Below are 25,208 nucleotides of genomic sequence, written 5' to 3' on the forward strand. Positions count from 1 at the left end.
AGCGCAATCAATGATGACTTGTTTGTTGCATGCGAGGAAAAACATACGTGTATGTTTTAAGAAAAGCAATACATGCCGCACATCCTGCTGCGCGTAGCCTACTTGATCAAAGGATTGTTATTGCTATAATGGGCTTTTAGCTGTAGAGTTTGCCAATCAGAACCCATAGGTTGATGCGGCAAAGAAACAGGCAGGCATGGTTATCGTGAATATCAATCGTGTCCTCGGTGCTCTGCCTACAATCAGAAGATGCTTCTTTTTTGGAGACTTAAACTTGGTACCAAAAGAGGGAACGAGCGTGGAACAGTGCGCCTGTTTGCCCCGGAGCGACACAATGGTGTGAATTGAGATGACTGACGCTCCAGCCTCCACCAACTGTCTTTTTGGTGAATAAGGATTAAGCCCTGCATGTATCCTGTCTCAAGATGAGCCAAGGAGGGACAAACCTTGTTTTTGAATGGCTGTCAACCCTTAGTTTGACTCAATACGTGGAGTCGTTTGTTGACAATGGATATGACGACTTGGAAGTTTGTAAACAAATTGGAGAGCCGGACCTTGATGCCATAGGCGTCATCACACAGTACCACAGACAACGGCTGCTCAATGCAGTGGAGAAGTTGATTGAGGAAGACACACGTAAATCTGCCGGTTTTTATTTCACATTGGAGCCTTTGGGTCCCTCAGATTGTCTCCACTCGCATCACTCGGAGAGAGAGAATCAGTCCCAGAGGTCAAGGTCAAGAACAGGGGGCACAGAGAGACACCAACACTCCTGTCCTGGAAACCACAATCTAAGATTCACAGATTGCAATGACTTTGTGACTTATCCCAAGTTGAAGTTGAAGATATTGATTAGAGATAAACTTGCAAAAGATGGGATCGACCTCAGTGATGCACCCTACAGCTGCAAGGTAGGCTGGCTATGTTTACCATGAGTTAATGTTAAGTGTTGGCTAATCATAGGCTGCCTCATTCAATTTCACGGGCTTACATTGTGTTCTTTGTGATGAGTAGTGTGTCAAATGTATTTGATTGTACAGGCAGCCAAGGGATAATTTTAAACTCGCTTGGGTTTGATAGGCAGATGTTCTGTCCCAGAAAATCTGAAGTGATAATATACAGTATTTTGTTTACTTATTGAGGTATTATATTTGAATATGTATAATTAATCACCCAGGCCAAAATATTATAAAATGGTAGAGTCAAATAATAGGGTACAAAATTAACTCAACTAAGCACATTGTGGGTTGCAGTGTGCATCAAACCCTCGACCCATTTTGGTAACAGCCTGCAGCAAGTAACAGTGACCTACTTTAAAAGTAGACACATTTTACCAGGTAAATGTTTGACCACTGACATTAAGTTGGCAGGAGAAGAGACATCGTATAGATGTATGTACTGTATACAATAATCAGACATGGGACCACTCATTCATTCTAGCTGTCATTTGCAGGAAAGACTTACAGTACCCATTCCACTCAGGTCTACTCATCCACAAGTGAAAGATAACTCCTATTTCCAGCCACAGAGTAGGGGGATGCTGCATGCACAAGTAAAGCTCAAAGGCCCACTTCAGCCATCTTGATATAATTAGTCCTGGCATAATTTCTATGTGCTCTGTGTCTCAGAGGAGGGCTGTGGACAGTTCACAAATCTGACCAGGGACTGTGAAGACTCACCTCTTCAGACTCCACCTAAACCCATAGCACTACTGTAACACTCCCCTTCCCTCAATGACCATACATGAAGCTAGATAGCATTTTTTTGTTTTAGAAAAGTGCTTTACTGATTAGGTGCGTGGTCTACCTATGTTATTGTTTTTCTAGATTGATATTCCTATGCCTTGTTATATTGTTGTTGACGTACTGACATATTATCTTGCTTAATATAATGATGTATTGCCTGCTTATTGCAAGTCGCTTTGGATTAAAAGCGTCTGCTAAATGCTTAAATTGTAAATTGTACATTATCGGTAGGCAGGTTTGGTCATTTCAAACACATTTGTAGTAGTTTGAATCTGGATTATATTTCTAAATATTCATGGCAATCACAATCAATGTATGATTTAGGATTCATATCAAGATGTGGGCTGAAGGAAGTGAAATATCGTATCAATATCCAATTAATACTCTAATACTTGTAATCTATAATTGCAATACATCCAATTAATTACAACTGCAGTCTCTCTTTAGAGAGCCAGACAGATAAGAAAGCTCAGAGTCAGACTTTACTTCTCAGCGGGATAATGGATCCAGGAACACAGATCAGTCAGCCATATCCTGATGACAGATGTTTAGTCCAGGAGAATGCAGTCACAGACTGACAGCACAGTACAGCACACCATCTACTGTCTGGGGATCCGCTTGGGTTCCCACAACTGCTGTCTGGACTTAATGCTGTGTGGACCTGTCTTTAGAGACTGTTACTTAATGTAATTACAGCGAGAGGGGCAGTAATTCAGCTTTGGCATCAACTCGTTTAGTCCATAACACATTCTATGTTTGCTCAGAGGCCAGCTGACGAATGGTTGATTGACCTTGTTGGATTGGGTTCAACAATCTGTCACAGTCAAGGGGTTGCCTTAATTACTGAATGCTTGATTATTATTATTTAGTTTTTTATGCTTTACTGTACTGTAGGCCTACCACAGTACATTGAATCCCTATGTTTAGTTCTGGTTGCTGTAATACATCATGTGACACACAAGTGATAGCGAATGGCCTTGACACGTACCATGAAAATGCTTTAGTATAAATCCCTGTTGAATTCCACTGTTGGTGCTGTCCCAGTAAAGTTGTGTTTGAAGAGTCCTTAGGCACAATGCGTGTTGTTGGAGATGGCACTTTATGTAGCTGGGAGGGAAGTTCAGGGAACCTGTTCTTGCATTCATACTGTTCTAGATTTTTGTCTTGTCTCTGCGGATACGAGTTTAAAGTACTCCTCATTACCAATGAAGGAATGTGATCTGAGAAAGTGGTGAGCCAGACACAGCTGTCCAGAAGGCCCCACAGTCTGCTCAGAAAGTTTGATTTGAGCTGACTTGTGGGTCATAACACAATGGTGCCAGACACTGTCCACTTTACTGCGGTGTCTTAACACATCCAGTATATCATGTAGCCTTATTTATTCATACAGGGCGCTAGCTACAACGGCAACCAATGTCACTGTAGTGGTTACCAAGTTCTTCATCCTGCATTACCACTGCAAGCCAATATTTCTTAATCATTATGGATTACAACAAAAATGGCATATAGTAAGGACAAATGTCTCTTGGCTGTCTAGTTGGTAAACACTAACAATAGGACAGTCGCATCCCAAAATGTCGGGCAGGATTACATTTGTACAAAAAGAAATGCAAAAATTGGAAAGGGAATTAAAGTCTATTCACAACAAAGTAGCTCCAAAAGCAATTAAGTCTATAGCGTTTGGGAGCTTTGATTGATCTTTAGATTCTTTAATTTTGTTTAGTTTTTTTCCAAGCACTCTTCCTCTTGGGGATAGAGCAAATGTGCCTTGGTTGTTCAGTACACTTACAGTAAGAGTTCGGACTTACAGTATATACAACGGTTTTGTGTATGCTTCTTCAAAAGTTACATTTTGTCAAAATAATACTTAAAATGACTTTGCATGCTGGCATGCGCTTTAAGACGGTTGCACTGTATACTGTACTACTCAGAGTCACTGCCACATACAGTACAGTATAAAGTTCATGAATGATTAAAAGGCTACATACTGCAAAGTGCAGAGAGGCACTTTGCAGCTTTTTTAAGACTATATTTGAGGGGTTTATGCTTTATTGAGACTTGGCATTTGAAGAGAGAGAGGGCAGTGAGATCAAGGAAGGGTGATGACAGCAACTCGGGCCCTGAGATGGAAATCAACCCCAAGTTATTTTCCTTACGTAGTCAATGCATTATCTGGTTAAGTGAGCAGAGCACTCACTTCTGTGACTCACTTCTGATTATTTTATGTTCATTCCAACGCAATGAAAGCATGCACATGCAGCTTTAGTTCACTTCTATTCACTTACAGTATATTGACTTAATAGAACCACAGACTAGGGATGTTTGGTTACCATAAACTTGCTGGGGTATGAATTCTCTCACCACGATACATAAAAGTAGACTACAAATATAGACTACAAATGTTTTTACAAGAAAGCAACTGGTAAATTATTCCTGTTTACAGGCATTCGCACAAATGCAGAAATATTACAACTCCCTTTTGTGGAAATTAATGTCTGACTGCATTGACCTTTCACACCGAAACATTTATATTTTAAACTGCAATTCTCCTAGGCTTGATTATAACATTTTGCACTTATTGACAAAATATCCTCCAAGAGTCTCAAAATTGGGATCAGCATCGGACCCAAAAATATGCCATTGGTCGGTCTCTATAGTGTGTTGGAGCCCCTGCTTGATGTGAAACACTTCACCACAGAAAAGCCATTTCAGAAAGAGCACATCAGCTAGCTCAGAGACTGATTTGAACAGTGGTACCAGCATTTTAGAGCAGCCTGGCTGTTCAGGTTCAGCACAGTTAAGCCCTTTGCACACAGGACAGTTGCGTTTTTTTCGTTTGCGGCATGAATAAAACGCATTGGATTTGGTGTGCAAGGCTGTGCGGAATCGGCGCTGCGGATCCAAAAAGGAGTCATAAAAGGAGTGATGAGTTTTTTACCGCATGCGACAAGACGCACAAATCGAACTGGGTTCGATCGAGAAAATAACGCACGGCGGCAGCCACTCGTCGCACGGCTAATTCGGAGCCGGTGTGCATGAGGTCATAGAGAATCATTGTTTTCTTTTCAAAAAATTAGATTGTCCGTTTTATCCGTGCGGTTAAACGCGCCTGTGTGCAAAGGGCTTTACTCGATTAATTTGGACCCAGAATGTATATGTAGGCCATGGCAAATATTGGCCATGTTTTGTCACCAGGGATATCATTGGAGGCTAGAGACCATGTTTTTTCTGAACAAAAATGAAACATAAATGAAAACCAGTTTGTGACCTGGTATTTTATTTTCCCCTAATCCTAGTTCCCTTTTGATTCCCTCCTGTGGGAAATCTTTGCTGCATACAAGTGCCTATTTATTTACAGAGAGCTTAACATTCACCTGTAGACGGTAGACCTACTGTATCTACTGCTACTAACGCAATGGAGTCCTGGTCTGGACAGGCTCTAGTATGTGCAAAACTCAGTTGCCAATGTTCTTGCCCACAAAAAGCCCTGGCAGCATATCACCCCCATAATTATCCACCTGTACTGGCTCCGGGTAAAATTCTGCATCACACACAAACCCTTCCTCCTCACGTACTCTTGAGTCTTGCACTTGTCTTACCTGGCACTCTGCTCCTCGTGTAGATATAGAAAAAGGCTCAACACATTTCAACTCTAATGGTGGTTGGGTGTGTGCATAAGACAAGCACAAATGTGACAGTTCACAGTTTCATGGTGGGCCCGCTTCCACTTGTCGCTCCACCAGCCAGCTCTATTCATTGAAAATATTTTGTATTCCTAATTTGAAGTTGAATTTGAATTTAACAGGATAGGCTGTGGATACTTGGGTGGGATTTGGTGTTTGTTTGTCATGTGTGTTGTGATAGAAATCACCTTTTTTCTCTTCTCTGTAAATATTACCTGTTGCATTAATTTCTATGACTTACATAAAGAAGGTGTAAAGAAAGGAATGAAATGAAGTGCATGGTACGTGAAGTGTTCAGCAGCCAGGGGAACACCCTTCCAAAACACAGAGATGTGGTGTGTCCTCCGCAGATCCGTATACAGAGTGCATTCAGATATTCGTTGTTCTTGGGTTCTCGGAAACCTTTGGTCCAATCTCTCTCATATATAGCATTTAATGTTTAGGAAGATGGTGTCCTATAGTCAGGACAGAGTTATTCCAGATACTCTTATACAGACAGTACTGTAGGTAAACAGTCATACTGTAGGTACTGTACCAGTAAGACGCCTAAGGGCGACAAGCGACCTCGCCCTAAAGGGTGAGGTCGTGCCATGTCTTGGCCATCTGGCCAGTGATGTATATCGGACCAGTTACCCATATATGGAGCCTCAGACCCCTGATACCTATACAGTATGGAGATCCATGTATATGGAGATATGCTGTGAGACCCCAAACATGCTTACTCAGTTATTCGTTATGTGAAAGTCCTTTGACATCTATGACATCTGACATCATACATCCATCCCTATCTGTAGAATAATAAAGCCATATAGGCTACTTCTGCTTATTTCAAATCCCCCTTTAATATATGCCTGACATAATTATGTCTTGATGAGATTAAACTCATTAAAGAAGGCTATTTTGTGGCCTCGGAAGTAGCCTTAGCAATATATTATATGATATCAATATCTTGATTTGAGACTAGATATTGTGTGAGATTTTGGATATTGTAATATAGTGATATGAGATATAAATGTTGTTTTTCCTGGTTTTATGTAAGCCTTATTTTATACTTTCAAAAACTGACAATAGCAGATCTTCAAGCTCATGAGACATACAGAGAACTTGTAGATTTTTGCTACTGTATATTTAAAAGAATATTGTCACAATATATTATCATCCCAATATCAAGTTTTTGTAACTAAAAATATTAGTTAAAAAATATTGTGATACGTTATTTTATTTTGTCCACATTGCCCAGCACTACTCAGAACAGAAGCCATCTTATTTGCAACGCAATGAATACAAGTGATTCAGAAGTTATCCTAATTGGATCTATAAATAATGGATCTGTAATTACGTAGTGACTCAACCTCTCAGTATACTGTAGATTCTGTGGTGCAATCAGTTCTCCCTGAGCTAATGTGCATTTCTGCCTGACTACTGTAGCACATGCAGCATGACTAGTTCACACGATGGGGGCAGGGTGGTCTATTAGTGGATGTATGTAAGGAGACTAAAGTGAGAAAACAATTGATACAATTAAAACTGGTCGCACAAGTGACCTAACCACAAGCACCTGTGAAAAGTGGTGTTTAGTGGACGGGTGCCTTTTCACTGAAGATTTCAGTACGTAAGGTCTGTGTTCAAGTTTCCTATGAATTCTAAATCCCATAAAGGGTTATTTATTTTAGAAAACATTTGAACTTCTACTGGGTATTTGTATTTTAGTATTTGGCGTGGCAGAAACCATGTTTTCGCTCCTGTCCGTTGGGTCCGTCCTTGTGTGCGTCCGTCTGTCTGTGAACAGCTAATCTCTGGCACTATTGCACTCATTGGCGTGAAAATGTGCACTCTGCCCCAAAAATTGTTCACATTGGCATGTTATAGCACCACCAGGAGGCAGTTCTCTGCTCCTACAGATTTTGTCCAAACATCCGGTACACATGATCTCCGTACGGTACACATGAACTCTGTAGTCATGTGATCAAGATGGACCTATCAGATTTTTCATATTCTATCCTGATTGGCTTCCAAAGTTTGTGGGGGTGGCCTTTTTGCACAAAATGCTGCTCACATCATGAATGCAGCACCCAATTGATGGGAAACTTTGCGCACACATTCCCGATAACCAAGGATGAACCTCTACCCCAAAATGTTCAAATCTCCCCATGGTGGCGCTACAACAGCTCACTTCATGTTTTGGCACAAAACTCTTGAACCATAGGTCATACAATCAACATCTTTTCCTCCTGGCTTCCTTGGATCATGACACGGCTTATAGGCCCTGTTAGTGCCAGATTTCATTTTCTGCCATAGTGCGTTTTCTTCAAGTTTTCAAGTTTGATGGCCCTGGGTAGGCAACTCGGCCTGGCAGAGACTTATGCTCCGAGGAGTACACTTTTCTAGTTGATATATTTCATCATAAATCCAATTAACTTGAAACTTAATTTTAACCATGTTAGACTCATCGAAATCACTGCTTCTGGTGACTTCTAATGTGTGACGGTTCGGGATTTTCTTATCTTTTTTCAATTGAAGAAATAAAATAATTGAAAAAAGTAATTGGAAAAACACGGTCCACTCACTCTTCAGAAGGAGCATATCAGTCACCAGGAGCAGGGACATGTATAACATGGTTAACCTGGAGTTTGAAATTCAATGGACTTACAGTACTGTCTGATAAAATGTCTAAATTTTGAATCAAGTTACTTATTCTGGGCGTGTCATAGTAGTCGACCATTAGCCTATTTGCGAGATTTGGTGTAGAGGGAAAAAAGAAAGTGACCATGTATAGACCGCTTTAGAGTTTAAACCAGGGGTCTTCAACATTTTCAGGTCAGGGACCCCTTAGCTGAGAGAGAGATGAAGCAGGGACCCTCACTACATATTGTATAAAATTGTGTTATGTTCATAGATTAGACCGCTTAGACTTATTTGACGGCACTGTCATGTTGGAGTAATGTGTATTTTCTGACATTTAACCACTTGAACCGTCAAATACTTAGTCTACAAACCTCTTTGCCAAAACTGCGAGGCATTGTAAGCTCGTAGATCTGCTAGGTTTGGCTAATGTTCCACTCAGAATAGAGATGCTAGGGTTCAAATGCTTAATGTAAAAAACTATCCTATTTCACAAAGATTTGGCGGCCCCCCTGTAGTAACTCTGAGGACCCCCTAGGGGTCCCAGACCCCTGGTTTGAACGGTTCTGTATTTCAACATCTCTCTCCTAAAATCCATATACAAGAGAACAAAGACTATAATGTCTGATGTCATCAACAAAGTAGAAACATCTACTGAAGTTTTGACTTTTAAAGAGAAATATATTGTCAACTTGGAAGGTTTGTGTAAATATATTGGTTCATTTTCCTTTTTAAATTTCAACAGCTGTTTTATATAAGAAAACACTCTTGTACAGTATTTTAAAGTTTGACTTTGTACAACCATTTCGTCATTTTATTTCTTATTTAATCAAAGATAAGATAAGAATGTCTGTTTTGCAATTATTGGGCTCTTTCTCTACATTTAGAAAATATTGCTACTCTCATTGCAGCATGGCCAACACATTGCCATATGCCTTGCTGACAAATGACAGAGTCAAATAGAGTCATTTGTCAGCGAGGCATATGGCAACGTGTTGGTAGTGATGCAATGAGCGTGAAACAGAGACTGGCTTGCGAGGCTAGTCATGCTGGAACCCTGTTGGGTAAGATTCCCTTCTTAGTTGTCCAAACAATGGGATGCAACAGCCATACAATCTCTCACAGCAATTCACAAAATCTGGGGAACAAATCTCACATCACCCAGAAGATTTGCCTGTTTTGCCCTCTGTGAGGTTCCCAGGACAAGCAAAAACAGCAGGCCTCTTTTGATAGAAACTGCTCTAAGAAAAGACGTTCTGAAAGGAGGTTGGCAAACACACAGACACTGCAGCAGCTGGCAGCTGTCTCTGTCTTTGTCCCCACAAAACAGGGGGTTGAATGGAGCTGTGTAGTTGGTTTTACAACACCAGCAATGGAGCATTATGTGAAAACAAAAGTAAATGTGATTTGAATGAGAGAAGTGATAATCATGGAGTGAGATCAATGCTGAGACTCATGGGGGGAATGATCAGTCTCATATCTAAAAATATGCAGATGGTGATTGGTTGCATTGTAATAGGGCATAGCAGTGAAACATTTTTATCATATGACCTTCAGTTGATGTATAGCATTCAATATTTTGACCGCAATGCTGGCCTAGGCTAAATGCTTTGCTTCTAGTAAGAATAACCACTACTAGCCACATTGTAGTAGTGCACACTAGACTTAAGTCCGAACAGTTGATGTGACCTTTGCATTAGCAAATGTCCCCTTGTTTGTCATGTCCTGCAGGCCTACTTATGGACATTTTAATCTATCTATGTGAATACAGACCTGGTCAAACCATGGAGCCATTAGTGGAATATCGCTGGATTATTGCACTGATGGTGCCTGGAGGGTAGCACTGCATTGCATGGAGCACTCAAAAGCTAAGCTGTAGCCTGCAGTGTGATATGTTATCAATCCCCCCCATTCAGACATTACATTCATACAGAGAGGATCTGCTCCTCTCTTCTTTCACAATATGCTTTATGTCTAAACCAGATGAACAATAAAACAGCTGGCATTGTACCAGTGCATATCTACTCTTCCCGGCACTGGAGCTTCTCCGAGGTCTCAGGGAATATTTGTTGCCGTGGTGAAAGCCATGCTATGCATAATGTAAACACTGTGTTAAGAGGGGCATAATCATTGACCTATATTGTTGCATTTATGATGAGAATGATCTAGGGTCAGCGGACTGGAGGCTAAAGGACAAGTGGGTGTTTATGCTGTAGCTATTAGCTAATTGTCCCTTTTTATATATCGTTCTATTTAGGCTGATTGTGAATAAACATGTTATGAAACACATTTCCCTGATTCCTGTTGTATACCAACAGGGAAGCAGGGGATTATTTCTCCAATGGAAGGAGCTTGTGGTTTAGCACACATTTACAAGGTTCTAGAAAGGGTCTGCGTTCATGACTGTGCATCCCTCTTGACTTTATATCAGCCACAAGCGAGCATGTTTTCTGATTTCTTTCTGCTAAAAAGTGCTTCTTTTTTTTATTTCCCTTTGCCACCCTCCCCGCCATTGAAACACCCAATCCCTTAAGGCGTTTGCCTTCAATGGCCTCTGTTTTTTCCTTGTGTAACAATGCTGAGCAGGTCTTTGAACCTTCATGGCGCTCCCCGAATTTAAATCAATGCAAGGGGGGGGGGATTTCTTTTACCACTGGAGCAGACACACTATTCAGAGGAAATGGAATTGAATGAGGAAGCTCAATAAGAGACTGCTTCGGAAGCACGGGGTATTAAGTCTATGGAATGCGTTGGAGCGCTCCCTCTTATTGGCTGCTGTTGGTGCTTGATGAAAAACAGAAGTTAGAAAAAATGCAGCTTCTATGTAGGTGTGGCTGTATGGCTCTGACTAGTACAATAGTGTGCATCTGCCAAGGTTCTCCCAGACAAAGAGTCTTAGTCTTAGTCAATTATAAAAATAAAGTGTGTGTGTGTGTGTGTGTGTGTGTGTGTGTGTGTGTGTGTGTGTGTGTGTGTGTGTGTGTGTGTGTGTGTGTGTGTGTGTGTGTGTGTGTGTGTGTGTGTGTGTGTGTGTGTGTGTGTGTGTGTGTGTGTGTGTGTGTGTGTGTGTGTGTGTGTGTGTGTGTGTGTGTGTGTGTGTGTGTGTGTGTGTACACACAATTTAAGAAGGGTTTAGATTTTGATGTCACTACACATTGGAAATAATCAATGTTGGTTAAACCATTTGATGAATCTCAACTCTCCCATTAATTATTTGTTGTGGTTTTGTAGATAAAAGCCTTTAGGCCCCTCCTCTCTCTCTCTCTCTCTCTCTCTCTCTCTCTCTCTCTCTCTCTCATGTTCTCTTTGTGGCTGTGGATCAGAACATGGGTCTTGTCTTTGAGCTAAGCTACACTGACCTTGGCCACATTCCATCACTTCTCGCTAAAGGGCTTGTATAGGCTACTTTGTCGCACACCGTAAATAGCCCACCTACAAGCTCACAATATGTTGCAGTGTGACGCATTGTGAGCTTGTAGATCTGTTGTTTTCAGTGCACGATACCAACATGCAACTAAGTATAATTCACCCTTAACTGAGGCTCTCTGCCAAGCTATTTTTACTGTATGTTCCAAGATGGGCCATTTATGGTTGACAAGCATGTTCAGTCACTAGAGCTGCATTGCCCCCCCCCCCTCCATTGCCAGAGGCAATAGGGGACTATGGTACATACGTGCCACGACACTAGCGTAGGCATGTTTGTTTTGTAGTGATTTATTTATGTTATACGTGTTTTTATGTTTTGCATGATTGGAGCTGGGGTTTGAACTCCATTAGAAGTGAACATGTACAATATGAAAGGCCATCTTCTGAGGAGTATACTAGAGTATTTTGACATGTTCTCTATAACATATTCTTCCGTCCAGTGATTGAAATGTTGTTTGTCTAGCTTGATGTTTATTGTCCCATTGATTGTATGGCACTCTGCACTGCAGTTCCAGTCAGACCTTCTCCTCCAGCTGATGTCAACCACCTTGATAACCTTGATGACTGCTGGTATCAGTTACCTAGACTACCAGCACCTCCACAGTGAAGGGCACCATAACACTCAATAACTTTAGAAGATATGGCCTAATTATGTAAACAAGATCTAATAACATTAATATTTGCAGACACAATACAAATACCGCTGGCCTAGAGGTCCTGGCACCTAGGCTACTATGTAGCCTGACAGCGTGTTGCAGGTTCGAGTCCTGATCCCGATGGCCTGCATGATAGCGAAAGGCAACAGCTTTCTCCCTAGTCCCGGAAAAGACATGCTGTGATTGGTTGGGGTCGCTTTGAATGACAACCGCAAGAGGCTCCTCCCCTACTAATACAGACCGAATGGCCACACCCAGCTCCGGGCTTAGTGGACTAGTCACGGCGCTCCCAATCCATGCACCCCGGGTTTGCATCCCGCTTTTGCCACTTTTTTTTCGCCACCATGCAAACAACTTTTTTTTGTGGCAATGAAGTATAATTATTATCCATGATGGAGGCACGCCGTCTCAGGCGGGGGGCGCTCTCCATTCCGACATGTCGCCACTCCGACAGTGACTTCTTATTGTCGGAGTGGCAACACTTCCATAGAGGTTAAGGTTAGGGTAAGAGATAGGGTTAGTGTCTGTCGGAAAGGAGACATGTCGGAATGGAGAGATTCACTCGTCTCAGGCGACCTTGAGCCCTGTGTGGCCGAGTGAGTCGCCGGGCCGAGCGAGTCGCCGGGCCGAGTGGTGCGAAGGTCGCTTGAGCCGACTCAGCATTGTTACAGAGTTATGTGCCGTTATGGACAGAATAGTAAATATTGACCAGGGGACTGCTTCTGCGTCCGACTGCGGCTCAAAGGGACTGAGTCTGCCCTGCGCTGGAGCGGTTCAGCCAATCGCACACTGGTAGGGCGGGGTTTGGGAGAAAGCCGTTGCCTTTCGCTATCATGCCGATGGCCTTTGTCCCTCTCTCTCCCCATTTCCTTTCTACCTACTGAACTATCAGTAAAGGCTTGAAAAGCCCCAAAATCTATAAAAAAAAAGAAAAATGGAACTACAGGAAACATGGGCTGTAGTCCATTGTAGTCCAGGAAGAACTGACATTCTGTACGATGATGTCAGAGTCGCCGAAATCATGTTAAAATATAAAACAGAGGAAACGCAAAACACACACCAGCATTATGAATTATTATGTCCTCAACTTAATTAAAATAGGGTTTGGGTGCAGTTCGGCGGTATAGCCTTTGAGTCAACAGTTAAATGAACTATAAATCAATTTAATCAATTATAAAAAAGTATACATTTTAATAAAAGTATTTTAGAAATTAATAAAAAATGTCAATAGAAAAAATGAGGAAGATAGCAGTTCTACAAACTTGAGCTCATAGATTGCGCAAAATTAGCATATAACAAAAACATTATTAGGAAAAAACACGCTTCTTGATTACTTAAGTAATTAAAAAAAAGGGAATCAAATAATCGCTAAGAAAATAACCTGTAGTTGTATTCCTACACAGGAGTTCATCCTGATTAAAGGTTCAGCGGTTTAATCTTTTTTTTTTTTTTTTTACTAAAGTGTTGATCAAATGATATTTTTCTGTGTGTGATGAACTAATTATCGTTTGGCATTTGGTTAGATTTGGATAGTTGACCTCAGGCAACAACTAATGCACATGTGATAATCTAGTATACTCTGTATATTTTACTACTGTAGTCGTTTATTTATTTATTTTTAAAATATAGGTCATATTTGATTTGCACATATGACAATGACGTACATGCATGGAGACTTGCACATATGACAATGACGTACATGCATTAATGCCATATGCCTTGGAATAACCACGCGCATTTCCCTGATGTTATGCATGAGTCATGGTGATTACAAAGAGGATGTAATATCACTCTTTTTATAAACATAAATCAGTCGATTTTTTTGCCAATAAAACAAGTAGCGTGGGATAAAATACAACATAAATCAGTAGATTTTTTGCCAATAAAACAAGTAACGTGGGATAAAATACAAGAATAAAATGGGCATATGAAATTAAATGGGCATAGATAAAATCGGATTTTAGTGATTTTTTTTATGAGAATATCAGGGAAAATCTTACAAAACAAAAGAGAGTGGATGTGACAGGCTCTTTCTGCTCTTCCGCCTACCCTCACAAATGAGCAAAGGGCCTGGTGACAGTGACAGCACAACATCTACAGTATCTCTGATGCTGAAGGGCCATACAGTGCGGGGTGCACACTGCCATAGTTAACCTGGTCATGCCTCCACCATATGTTACAGTTCATTAGTGATGATGATGTCATCTCTACTGTAGCCTACAGCTGTCCAAGATTATCTGTTGTTATCAGTTGTGACTTAGAACTGAACTCAATGTTTTCTCACTATTCTCCATTTGATAGTGTTTTTCAATTAGAAATAAAGGATGTATTGATTTGTTAAGCATCTATGTCCTTGAACTGATACACTTATAAGCATTACCACAGGTCTTCAGATGGTACCCAACAGAAGCTGCAGGTTGCAGATTTTTACCATTTTAAGATCACATACAATGTTCACTAAATTAGTGCTTTCATTCACTTGAAAATATTTGAGAAGTGCAAGATTTACAGGTTGCAGTTTGATTGTTTGTCATTTTTTTCCATTTGTTGTAGTCACCTTAAGTTGCCTTTATCTTCCTCTCTTCCTTCATATTTTGCCTATCACGGTCCAACCAGTTGTGCCGTGCCCCACGGGAGACCCACCTCCATCAGCTCAGCCTCGACAGTTCTGTGATCTTAGGTCGGCCTCGTTTCCTTTTCCCTGGTGGTTTCCATCCATCTGAGGGCCACTTTGGGGATCTGCTCTGGGGGCATTCGGAGTACGTGTCCAAGCCATAGACGACGGTGTTTAACTTCTGCAGCTAGCAGGGGTGTCACACCAAATTCTGGGCCCTGGGTACAAGGATTCCATGCGGGCCACCCATGAATGTTCTTCATAGGGAAGGGGGTTTAACTCATTTAGACTGGGAACGCATTATTACGTGTTATTTTGTGCTTTAACTATTGAAAAATCGTGAAAGTTTGCAAGTCTTTGAATATTTCAAAATCTATGTTTCTATGTCGGTGGTGCTCAAACTTTTTCATGTGAAGGACCCCGAAATTATATGTATTTGGCCACGTACCCCCATCTCAAAATATTTAGTTACAGGTAGTCCCAGAAGCAAAATTTGAGTTACAAATGTTAAAAAACACATATATTCAAAAAGATTTGCACACATTTTCATGTATTTTAAAAAATATCTACAAGCTCGCAGCTGTGAGCTTGTATATCTGCTATTTTTCAATAGCTAAATATGAAATAATTAAGGCCCCTCCACCTTGGGCCCTAGTAACTCAGTCCCACTTTCCCCCCCTTGTGACGCCCCTGGCAGCCAGTCTTCATGTAGAGTTCTTTTGTTGATATTTTATTGAGACAGAATGGGGCAGATCTTCCTATCAGGCAGCCATTGTGGAAAGAACTGACTTTACTCATGTCGCACTTGGTTATTCAGGTCAGGATTTAGAAGGCGTTTTTCCAATCAGCCTTGGGTCTAAATAGGTTAATACACAGAGGCAGTTGAAGGTTCTTTACATAAAGGCATAAAAGGACATAAAAATCCCAGATTTCAATAACGGCAGTGGAGTCAGCTTTTAGTTTCTTTAGCTTCTGCAACAGCCTGCCAGACAGGTGTACTACTTTTCTTATCTGTGGGGGTTTATTTATTGAAGCTCGTAGAAAAACTGACTATGTTAACAGGGAGATGTTCAACTACATATTCTGAATAGAATCGTAACCACACACACACACACACACACACACACACACACACACACACACACACACACACACACACACACACACACACACACACACACACACACACATGCTCCTATACAGCATTTTGCTTCTACTTTTTGTCTTTACTTTTATATCTCTTGTGCTCCAAAATATTTAAGCCTCTGTCAGTGTGCAAGCCTTTTCAGTTAAGGTAAGACTTACGTTTAGATTGCAAACTTTAATACTTTATTAGCCTCTTTAGAGATATACATTTCAGATGTGAATTGTGATTGGTTGCAGATCTAGTGACAGTGAAATGGGTATTCTGGGTATTCAGGATGTGCAGGAGCCATATGCCTCCAAACCATCTGCATGATATGATGAACTATTAGTGGCTTGGCCTCTAGGGCAAGGGGATGGATTAGATTCATGCCACTGTTTTAGTGTGTTCAATCAATGTGCCATAATATGACATTTATCCATCCATGTCCGGGTCAGAGTTAATCCTTTTGCCACTTTGCCATGTGTGCTCCATAGGTGTGGGGTGGTGTGGGCTCTAGCTTTGCCATCCAACTCTGATTTGTAAATCCTAAAATTAGGTTCGCAGAATTAATGTTCTTTGGAATATTTTCTTACAGTGTTCTTTGGAATATTTTCTTTAAACAGTTTTCACTGACAGGCTTTTCAAATTTAATGTAACTTATTGGCCTTTTCATTATTATTTTTTATGTCTCTCTTAGCTGTATGCCTGTCCCGATGGATTATCCATCTTCATCCCGATGTACTGTGTCATTGATTAATCCCAGTAAGGTACAGTAGCAGAGTAGTCACATGGATTGACCTTTTTCGTGTTAGATGGATCAGTGCATCGTGTCATTGATTAATCCCAGTAAGGTAGCAGAGTAGTCACATGGATTGACCTATGTCGTATTAGATGGATCAGTGCATCGTGTCATTGATGTGATGCAAGTCAAGCTTTCATCCTGTCATAACATCATGGCACTCACCCTCAGGCACCTGACCTCACAGGCAATTAGATGGGCAGAAAGCGAAGGGTCACTCCTGCAGTGCATGGACATTCCACACCTCAGAGATTATGACCCAGTTCCTCATCTTCTACAGCACAGGCAGGCAGCCAAGAAGGACCCCTCCTCCCTTATGAATTTCATATGACATGGCTACTGACACTATTGCATGTGGTTCATGCCAACAGACTGTAAGCCGAGCCACTTCCAAACGCTTACTGTAGCGCCATTTGCATGGATCATAATAGTTCACTGCATTTGTTCTCTCCAATATTAAATTGAGTTAGGAATGATCTTTATTAACTTCATTTATTCATCCTTGTTGCTTTTTATTTCTTCGAATATTTGGATGTGCCTATAATCTGTCAACATGTATAATATAGCCTATAATCTGTAAACATGTATAAAGTACCTGTAGTCTACTCCAAGAAATCCAAATTAGATGGAGCAGTTCCCCATTCCCCCTAGGAGCACCCTGCACCCTCTTTTAACACTCAGGAGAATCCTTAAGCTTTTATGAACCTCCTGCTGTGCAGCCAGTAAGTCTTTTATCTTAAAGCTATGTGGGAAGCGTACAAAATATACAATACAGATACAGTATAGTTCTGAGATTACAGTCACCATTCTAGGAGTTGAAGGATTATTTCCCACCCATTTTTTAAGATAATGTTTAAAGCGTTTCTGCTTTAGATGTGTCTGATGCAGAGAGTTAGGAAGGAGGTGGCAGAGAGTGAGAGAATGACGGGTAACAAAGGTCATGAACTGGATTCCATCAATTGTTTTTCTAAAATTAGTTTAAACTAGTCCTTACCCGTTCAAAGATATGAGCTCCGAAATGATGTGCAGTGTGCACACGGTATGTGAGGGATGGAAAGTAACTTTAACTGGTACTTGCATGATAATATGTAGGAGCATCAATGTAAGAAATACCCGTTTCGTTTAATGGCTGTGTGTGTGTGTGTGTGTGTGTGTGTGTGTGTGTGTGTGTGTGTGTGTGTGTGTGTGTGTGTGTGTGTGTGTGTGTGTGTGTGTGTGTGTGTGTGTGTGTGTGTGTGTGTGTGTGTGTGTGTGTGTGTGTGTGTGTGTGTGTGTGTGTGTGTGCGTGCAGCGGTTTGGACCGTGAGACCATCCGCAGAGTAGTCTGTGTTTCTTTTTGAGAGGGTCGGTCCGCCTGAAAAACGCGTTTTGGAACGAAACGGTTACGTTTTGCGCGTTTGTGACGCCCTCTACGGGTGGAATTGGAAATGCTTCTGGGGATTCGTTGAGTAAGCCACCCGCAACCTGTGGCAGAAATTCAGTGTTGACTCGACGTTTTGTTTGTGATTTATGGCTATTGTTTGCAAAACGGGCCCCTCCCGCTAACTTTGGAAGCCCGTTACGAACGAACGGTATGGACTATCAAAATATCCCTTGACTATGTTCATTGCATGGGTTCAGAGATCATGTGTACCCATTCTCGTGACATTTGAAGAAAATATGTAGGAAAAGGAGCAAAAAGTGTGTTTTGGAGAAAATTCAAAATGGCGGAAAATCTATCCTGACGCAAATGGGCGGGGCCTATATGGGGAGATGCGTATTGACCCAAGGAATCCAGGGAAAAAAGAATTTTAATTTTTCGACCTACGGTTCAAGAGTTACAGGCCGAAACGTAAAGTGGACTGTTATAGCGCCACCATGAGGCCAACTGACAAGTTATTTTTTATTTAATCCTTGATATCATTATAAATCTCCTCTCAGAGTTTTGTAACTGTAGCCCCTATGGTTTGCGAGAAAAAAAATATTGAATGTGAGTTTTTGCGATTCCCATTATAAGTCAATGGGAAAAATTAATTCACTAATAAATTAATATCAATTAAACGATTTGTGAAAGTGAAAAAAGGGCTTCACAGTTGTGCCAGGTGTGTTCATATGCTAATGGTGATGCGATTTCAGATCAATTGCTCCAGCCACTGAGGAGAAACGCTGTTTCAGACACTCACTCAGACACTCACTCAGACATTTGGTGAATTATATGTTAGATTGGCCCACAAACACTAGGCCAGAACAATGAATAAAAAATAAATTGTGATTTACTGATTGCAAGAAATTATGAACCGTGCAAAGAAATATTTCACCCACTTATTTACACCTTTGAGAAATAAACCTGATTCTGAAGAAGCTGAGGTTTTATACAGTAGATGTTATTTTGTTCAAATTAAGCTGGATGTCGTGGAGGGGGGACCTAGAGATTTTAATAAATTCAACTAAAGGACATTTTAATCTTTAATAATAAACTCTAATAATCTCTAACCCTGCACCCACCATCTTTAGGGACATTTTAAGATGGGGCTAATATGACAGATTCTCTGACATAATTGTCTGTACTGGCCTCATTTCAACCTATAAACTGCTGTCTCTAAATGATTAAAACATGTATTGCTCGCACAAGTTCAATATATTTTCACATAAAGGCAGTGTATTATCTGTATATTGCCCCAACCTGGGAGCATGCATGCAAATCAAAATCGTTAAAATCACTAAAACGAAGTAAATGAAAACATTTTAACACTCATCTTTTCTTTTCTATAATGACTATCTAAAATGTGAACCCTTGTTGTAAAAAAACAAAGTTGTCCTTTAAATAAGAATATCACACACTCGCTCGCTCACACAGAATTGTCTATACATGGTAACTATGTCATTGGTGTTTTCATTGACTCCGAGGGTCTTGGCATCATTTCAGACTTTAATCCAAAACGAATGTGTGTTTACATTATGGGTTGAGAAGTGTTTGCATACAAAGCCTGACTGCAGAAGTCACACTTGTTCCCAGCTGTTCCATTTTCTTATGGGTCTCTGCACATGCATGTAATCAAGCATCTGTGTTTGACCTGCATTTATACACAATGTTCGTGTGTCAAATCAAATGTACTGTCTACAGCAATGGGTCTCTGGCAATGATATTAAACCTGTTCCCATGCTGACTACCTCTTGCACTGAATCGAAATAATGCAGCAACACTACTCTAGTACTCTAGTCTCCAGAAAGGTGTGAAGAATCTGACCCAGACAGATTTTAATACCTTCTATAATTTCGTGTGATACTAAAGTCTGGCTGCATGCAGCCAATTGATACAATTTCCTATACAAACAATTTCTAAAAACAACCAGCAGCCCAGAGCCAAATGCAATTACACTCAGCGCTAAAATATGTTCATGAAGACAATATAATAGGCGTGTTTTCTAATTTAGCAAAATGTGTCTGCGCACGCGGACTACATTAACTGAAAGGGGAGGAATGGTAACAACCATAGTTAATGTATGTATAATATAATTCATGGTTCATGGTTCATAGTTTTGCAGAAGTGGCTCAGGAGGTAGAGTGGCCGCTTGGCGGCTTAATTTGGACCGTAAGACATATTCAATAGATTTATTTATTTATTGAGAAAATACATTGATAATTGATGCTTACTTTTTACATTGACAACGGAAGAATATATATACTTTCTGGCTTATGTAGGATCCAACCACTTTTAAAGAGCTTCTGGGGAGCTAGATTTGTGGGGATTCAGCGTATGACAGTTACATGACCAAGACAGTCCTACTTTTTGTAGGAATCAATCTGAAACCATTACGGTTGGTGTTATGTTATGAGATGAAAGAATCAGGGCAAACAAAAAGTGTTGTGTACAGTGAGAGCACCTATATGCTTTTCTGGATCAGATGTAATGGACATCTTGAAATATTGAACAGTATTCTTTTTATATCATTGCAGTACCTTCTTGTCCCAGTACTCTGCCGGGATTGCTCTTAGAATACATCTGGAGATGTTGGTTGGCTTTTCCTTGTTCAAGTGTGATCACATCCGGTGCTAGAAGGCCTATGGTCTTACTCTACTTTGTCTCATACACAATGAAATGTGTGCAGGATGGGGCTTACAGTAGCTTAGTGAATGTAACTCATGCTGCTTACCACAACTCATGGTGTATGGCTTTATGCTTATAGGGCTTTAATCTCTCAATCAGAAGTCTGTATTGTATTCCAAATTGATTCCCAGGGAGTGGTGGCGGTAGTCAACTGTTAATGTAAGAGATTACAATGTGGAAGGCCAAAAAAAGGTCACTGACAACAATACCCACAGGTCTGCTGTATGGGAAATCAGCAGTCTGAGTCTAGACTGCTGATTTCCCTTATTGTGACCGACAGGTCGCAGTTACTATCAAAACCTCTACCGGCAGTCTGTCAGTCAGTCTGTCCGTCACACGTCACGTCACACTTTTGCCCTACTCATATCTCCGCCACCGTTGCCCCTATCCATGCCAAACTCTGATTTCTCACATGGCCCCCTTCTAGCACCACCATGAGGCCGATTCTTGCAAAACACATTTTTGGACACTGCTCCTACAGATTTTGCTATAATCGCACAAAGCGGTACACAGTATCTCTAAAGTCATGTCATCAACACGGATCTGTCCCATTTCCCATATTCTCTCCTCATTGGCTCTACCATTGCCTTCTAAAGTTTGTGTATGCGACCTGGCGGTCGCTTATCTCCCAATTAGGGAGTCTTACTGGTAGCGGAGTCTTACTTGTAGCTCATTAGTGGTCTAGACTGTAGACCATTACATGTGTGGTGCTCTCTATCTATTCAAGTCATTTACAAAAAATATAAATACAATTTTGCTTCTGCAGAATCTGGAGAAATAAGCTCTTGATAATAATAATAATAATAATAATAAGCTCAGCATGAAAGCAGCAGTTATGATCCTGAATGGATCAGTAATGGGTCAGTTCAGGACAATGTACAGTTGGATGGATTTTACACACTGCATGAGTGATTGCCTGCAGTCACTGCACTTGTGATATACTGTACATAAATGAGAGGAAAGACTTAACCTAGATCACACATGGCTGGAAGACAGGAATAAGCTGCAGAGCATAGGGTGTTTCTGGTTGCTAAACCAGTATATTTGCCGGCCACATATTACTGTAAGGCTGCCATGCCATTAGTCTGACAGTCCCTTGTTCCAATGTACCATTTGTTGGACAGCGTGCATTATACAGTAACTAATCCTAATCCTAACATCACAGTAACCTGACGTTTGTCTGACTATTGGGAGGTCCCAATAATGGTATGTGGCACCCAAGCCCCCCCCCCCCCCCCCCCCCCACACACACACACACACACACACACACACACACAAAACTGGTGTTCAGTTTGATCCTGTGACCTGTGTTGCATGTTGTTCCTCAACTCTACTCTACGTTCACTGTCCTCTCTCTCTCCTTTGTCCTATCCATTTAAATCGGACCGTATACCAAATAAATATATAATCTAATACAAAAAAAATGGTTCCTGTTTGCCTTCTGGCTGTTAAATCGCAACATCTGTATCTTGTCATTTGAACAGCAGTAGTGTAATGAAAGAGGACAAGGCATTTTTTCCTCTTACTCCTCCTGTCATGTGCTCCATCACCATTCTGCTATTGGGATCTCTCCCAACCATTCACTTTGGATTTATGGAGCTGGTGTAAGATGGAAGGGAGTCTGCATACTACTACTCATACTCTGTTACAGTTCTTAGCTAGCCTGTCAGCAAGCACAGATGTGTGGCCTAAGCGTGGCTGATGCAAACATCCATAATATATTCAGTGAGACGTCGTACAGTATATAGGCTATATGCACAAACCGCTTGATCTGTTGTCTTGTCTTTGTGCTTGGGTGACTCAAATATGAAAGCTTGTTTACATCCAGCCATTCCCTTCATACATCATGATCCATCATTATACTGTAGTCTCATTTATGCAGTATCTCCCTTTCTTTTAATTGAAGCTTTTTATCGCCTGAAACCTGTGTGTGTTACCAGAAGAACTGCTTCAGATGTGCTTCAGCATGTTGTTGACCCTGGAACTGTGTTGAGAAACCATCTCACACTGTGTTGCCACTACTGCAATGACAGTTTGCATATTAGGATTAGTAGGATTTACAGACTTGTAGCATTCATATCGCTGCTCTTTGACCTATAAACTCAAATGCCCTTTACAAGGCCCACTGTGAATTTGTTTGCTTAACATGCAAAAGCAATAGTTAACATAGCGGTGTGTCCATAGCTGTGGGAACAATTAGGCAGTATGAGATAATGCCACTTTAAAACTGAGAGAAGTCAAGAGTGTTTTCCTTAGGCATTTAGCAGATGTACTGGAAATCCAGAGCGATTTACAATAGCAAGATAATACATCAATACATCAAATGCATAGAAATAGTAATCTAAGAAAAAACGTAGGTACAGTAGACCAGGCACCTATTCAGTTAAATAAATATAAAGAAAATCTATGAAAATGCTATCTTAATTACATGTATGGTCATTGAGGATAGGCAAGTGCTACGGTAAGTGCTACTATGGGCTAAGGTGATGCCTGAAGAGGTGAGTCTTCAGACCACGGCGGAAGCTAGGGAGTGAGTCTGCCGTTGTAAGTGTAACGAGTTTATTACACAGCTTGAGTTGGGGGACAGGAGGGCAAAGAGTCTAGGACGAGTGGATCGTTGTCCTGGGGTTTTTAGCGAGGGTTCTGTCAGCATCCCTGTGTTAGCTGATCTGAATGAACGGGTGGGGTTTTAGGGTTCGATCAGCTGCTGATGGCATGACATCATTATACGTACATCATGTATTTAATATACAACCTTAATTAGAATCGCCCCGTGTGTTTGTGTGTTTGTGTGTGTTTCCATCTGTAACTCCACGTTCAGCAGTTGTTCAATTGTCTAAAAAACATAATACAAAAATCAATAACGCATGTACCTTGCCCAACATCAACTTTATCACCTTCAAATGTGTCTCTACTTCTCATAATCCCCAAATGTTTAAAATATTTCCCCAAATTTTGGCCTGTAGGCGGCTTTGTCCTGTGATGCGATTTACATCACAAATGGGCGTCAACAAGCGTCTGTCTGCTTCACACCAAGGGGCTGTAGGCTAGTCTATTTAATAAGATCATTAATGTAGTTAGTTAATGTTGTGTTAGCTTGATGACACTACAACATTTGCATCTTACTAATCAAGTCTACACTTCAAGCCTAATTATGAAACTTCTTGTTTCATAATGAGGCTTCATAAATGTTGTAACAACTGAAACCTCACCTGGACCTGTCATGCGTAGCTTAAATTAAAGATGCAACATCTTCTGGTTTTCCCACCTCCACAGATCATTAGTTATTGATGAAAATACACCCGCTTAAGTAGGTAGAACAGTGATCTTAATTATTCATGCCATAATTGACAGAGGCTAAGACCCATGTTGCCAGAGGTTTTGACGAATTTACATTTGTATGACATTGACATCATTGACCACTTCCAGACTGAAAAACATCGACATGACATTACATGAATCTCCTTGTTCAGGTGTCACTTCATGTAAAATACACTTTCATGCTTTGATCAAACTTGAACTGTTGCCTACAGCAGAACAGTTTTGATTGAATAAAGATTGTTATGTTGTTTTTGTAGTTGTGAAATGACAAATACAGCTACTGTAAGTCATTTTCTTCCCGTCAACAACTACTGTACGTGTATACTATGCTGGAGTATATGGAGTAAGTATCCCCATTCCCCACCCTATTTTGTCCATTAAATTACTATAATGTGTGCATTTTATGGCCACAAAAGCATTTTTTCTGAGAGCTACTTCCTGGCAATACCACCTGAGTCCAATCTAATTTAGTGTCCATTAGGGCTGCTCATTGTGCACAATATATCACAAATAGACAATATAAACATGCGCAATATACACAAAACTCTGCTTGAATGTAAATAATTTGTATTTACATGCCATGTGTGTGTGCGTGCGTGCGTGCGTGTGTGTTATATTTTTCCATTTCAACAATACAGGAATAATGGATGTTTGTTGGATTGTATATATTATATTTATTTAGCCACTTTACTGTCCATTAGGAACCAGCCTGTCTGTACCAGTTAAAAACGAAAGGTGGCTGGGCAAAAGAAATGGCATGGAAAATTCAATAATAGGGGTGTAACGATACATTTTAATAGCGATTCAATACATATCATGATTCATGGTTGACGATACGATACATGGACGATATTGGTTCATTCATGGCGATACGATATACGATTTGATTCAATGATTTAAAATCGATATAGTAACTATTTAGCAAAGAAATTAAATCTGTGTGAAAGGTGTTAAACACAGTGATTATCTGCCAAATACATGGACATTGTATATTGACAATTCTGCACCTTGACATGAACCCAGAGATTTCACACATTTATCGATAGACCAGTGTAGCTATATGGAAAGGAAAAGTATTTTTTTCTTCTTAAAAATGCTAAATACATTGCTCAAGTAGGTAGTATCGATA

General features: G+C 40.6%; 1 protein-coding gene across 1 annotated transcript in view; it reads left to right on the plus strand.

Annotated features, from left to right (window-relative positions):
• Positions 1-425: 425 nt before the first annotated feature.
• Positions 426-25,208, plus strand: part of LOC308306108 (SAM and SH3 domain-containing protein 1-like) — a gene marked incomplete at its 5' end in the record, with an annotated part of 76,481 nt that continues 51,698 nt past the window's right edge. The window contains one exon of the mRNA XM_080751008.1: positions 426-911. Coding sequence (XP_080607134.1) covers positions 426-911 — 486 coding nt within the window. The remainder of the gene's footprint in view (positions 912-25,208) is intronic.

The sequence above is a fragment of the Nannobrachium achirus genome (genome assembly GCF_963921795.1).
Source record: "Nannobrachium achirus genome assembly, chromosome: 20".
NCBI lineage: Eukaryota > Metazoa > Chordata > Actinopteri > Myctophiformes > Myctophidae > Nannobrachium > Nannobrachium achirus.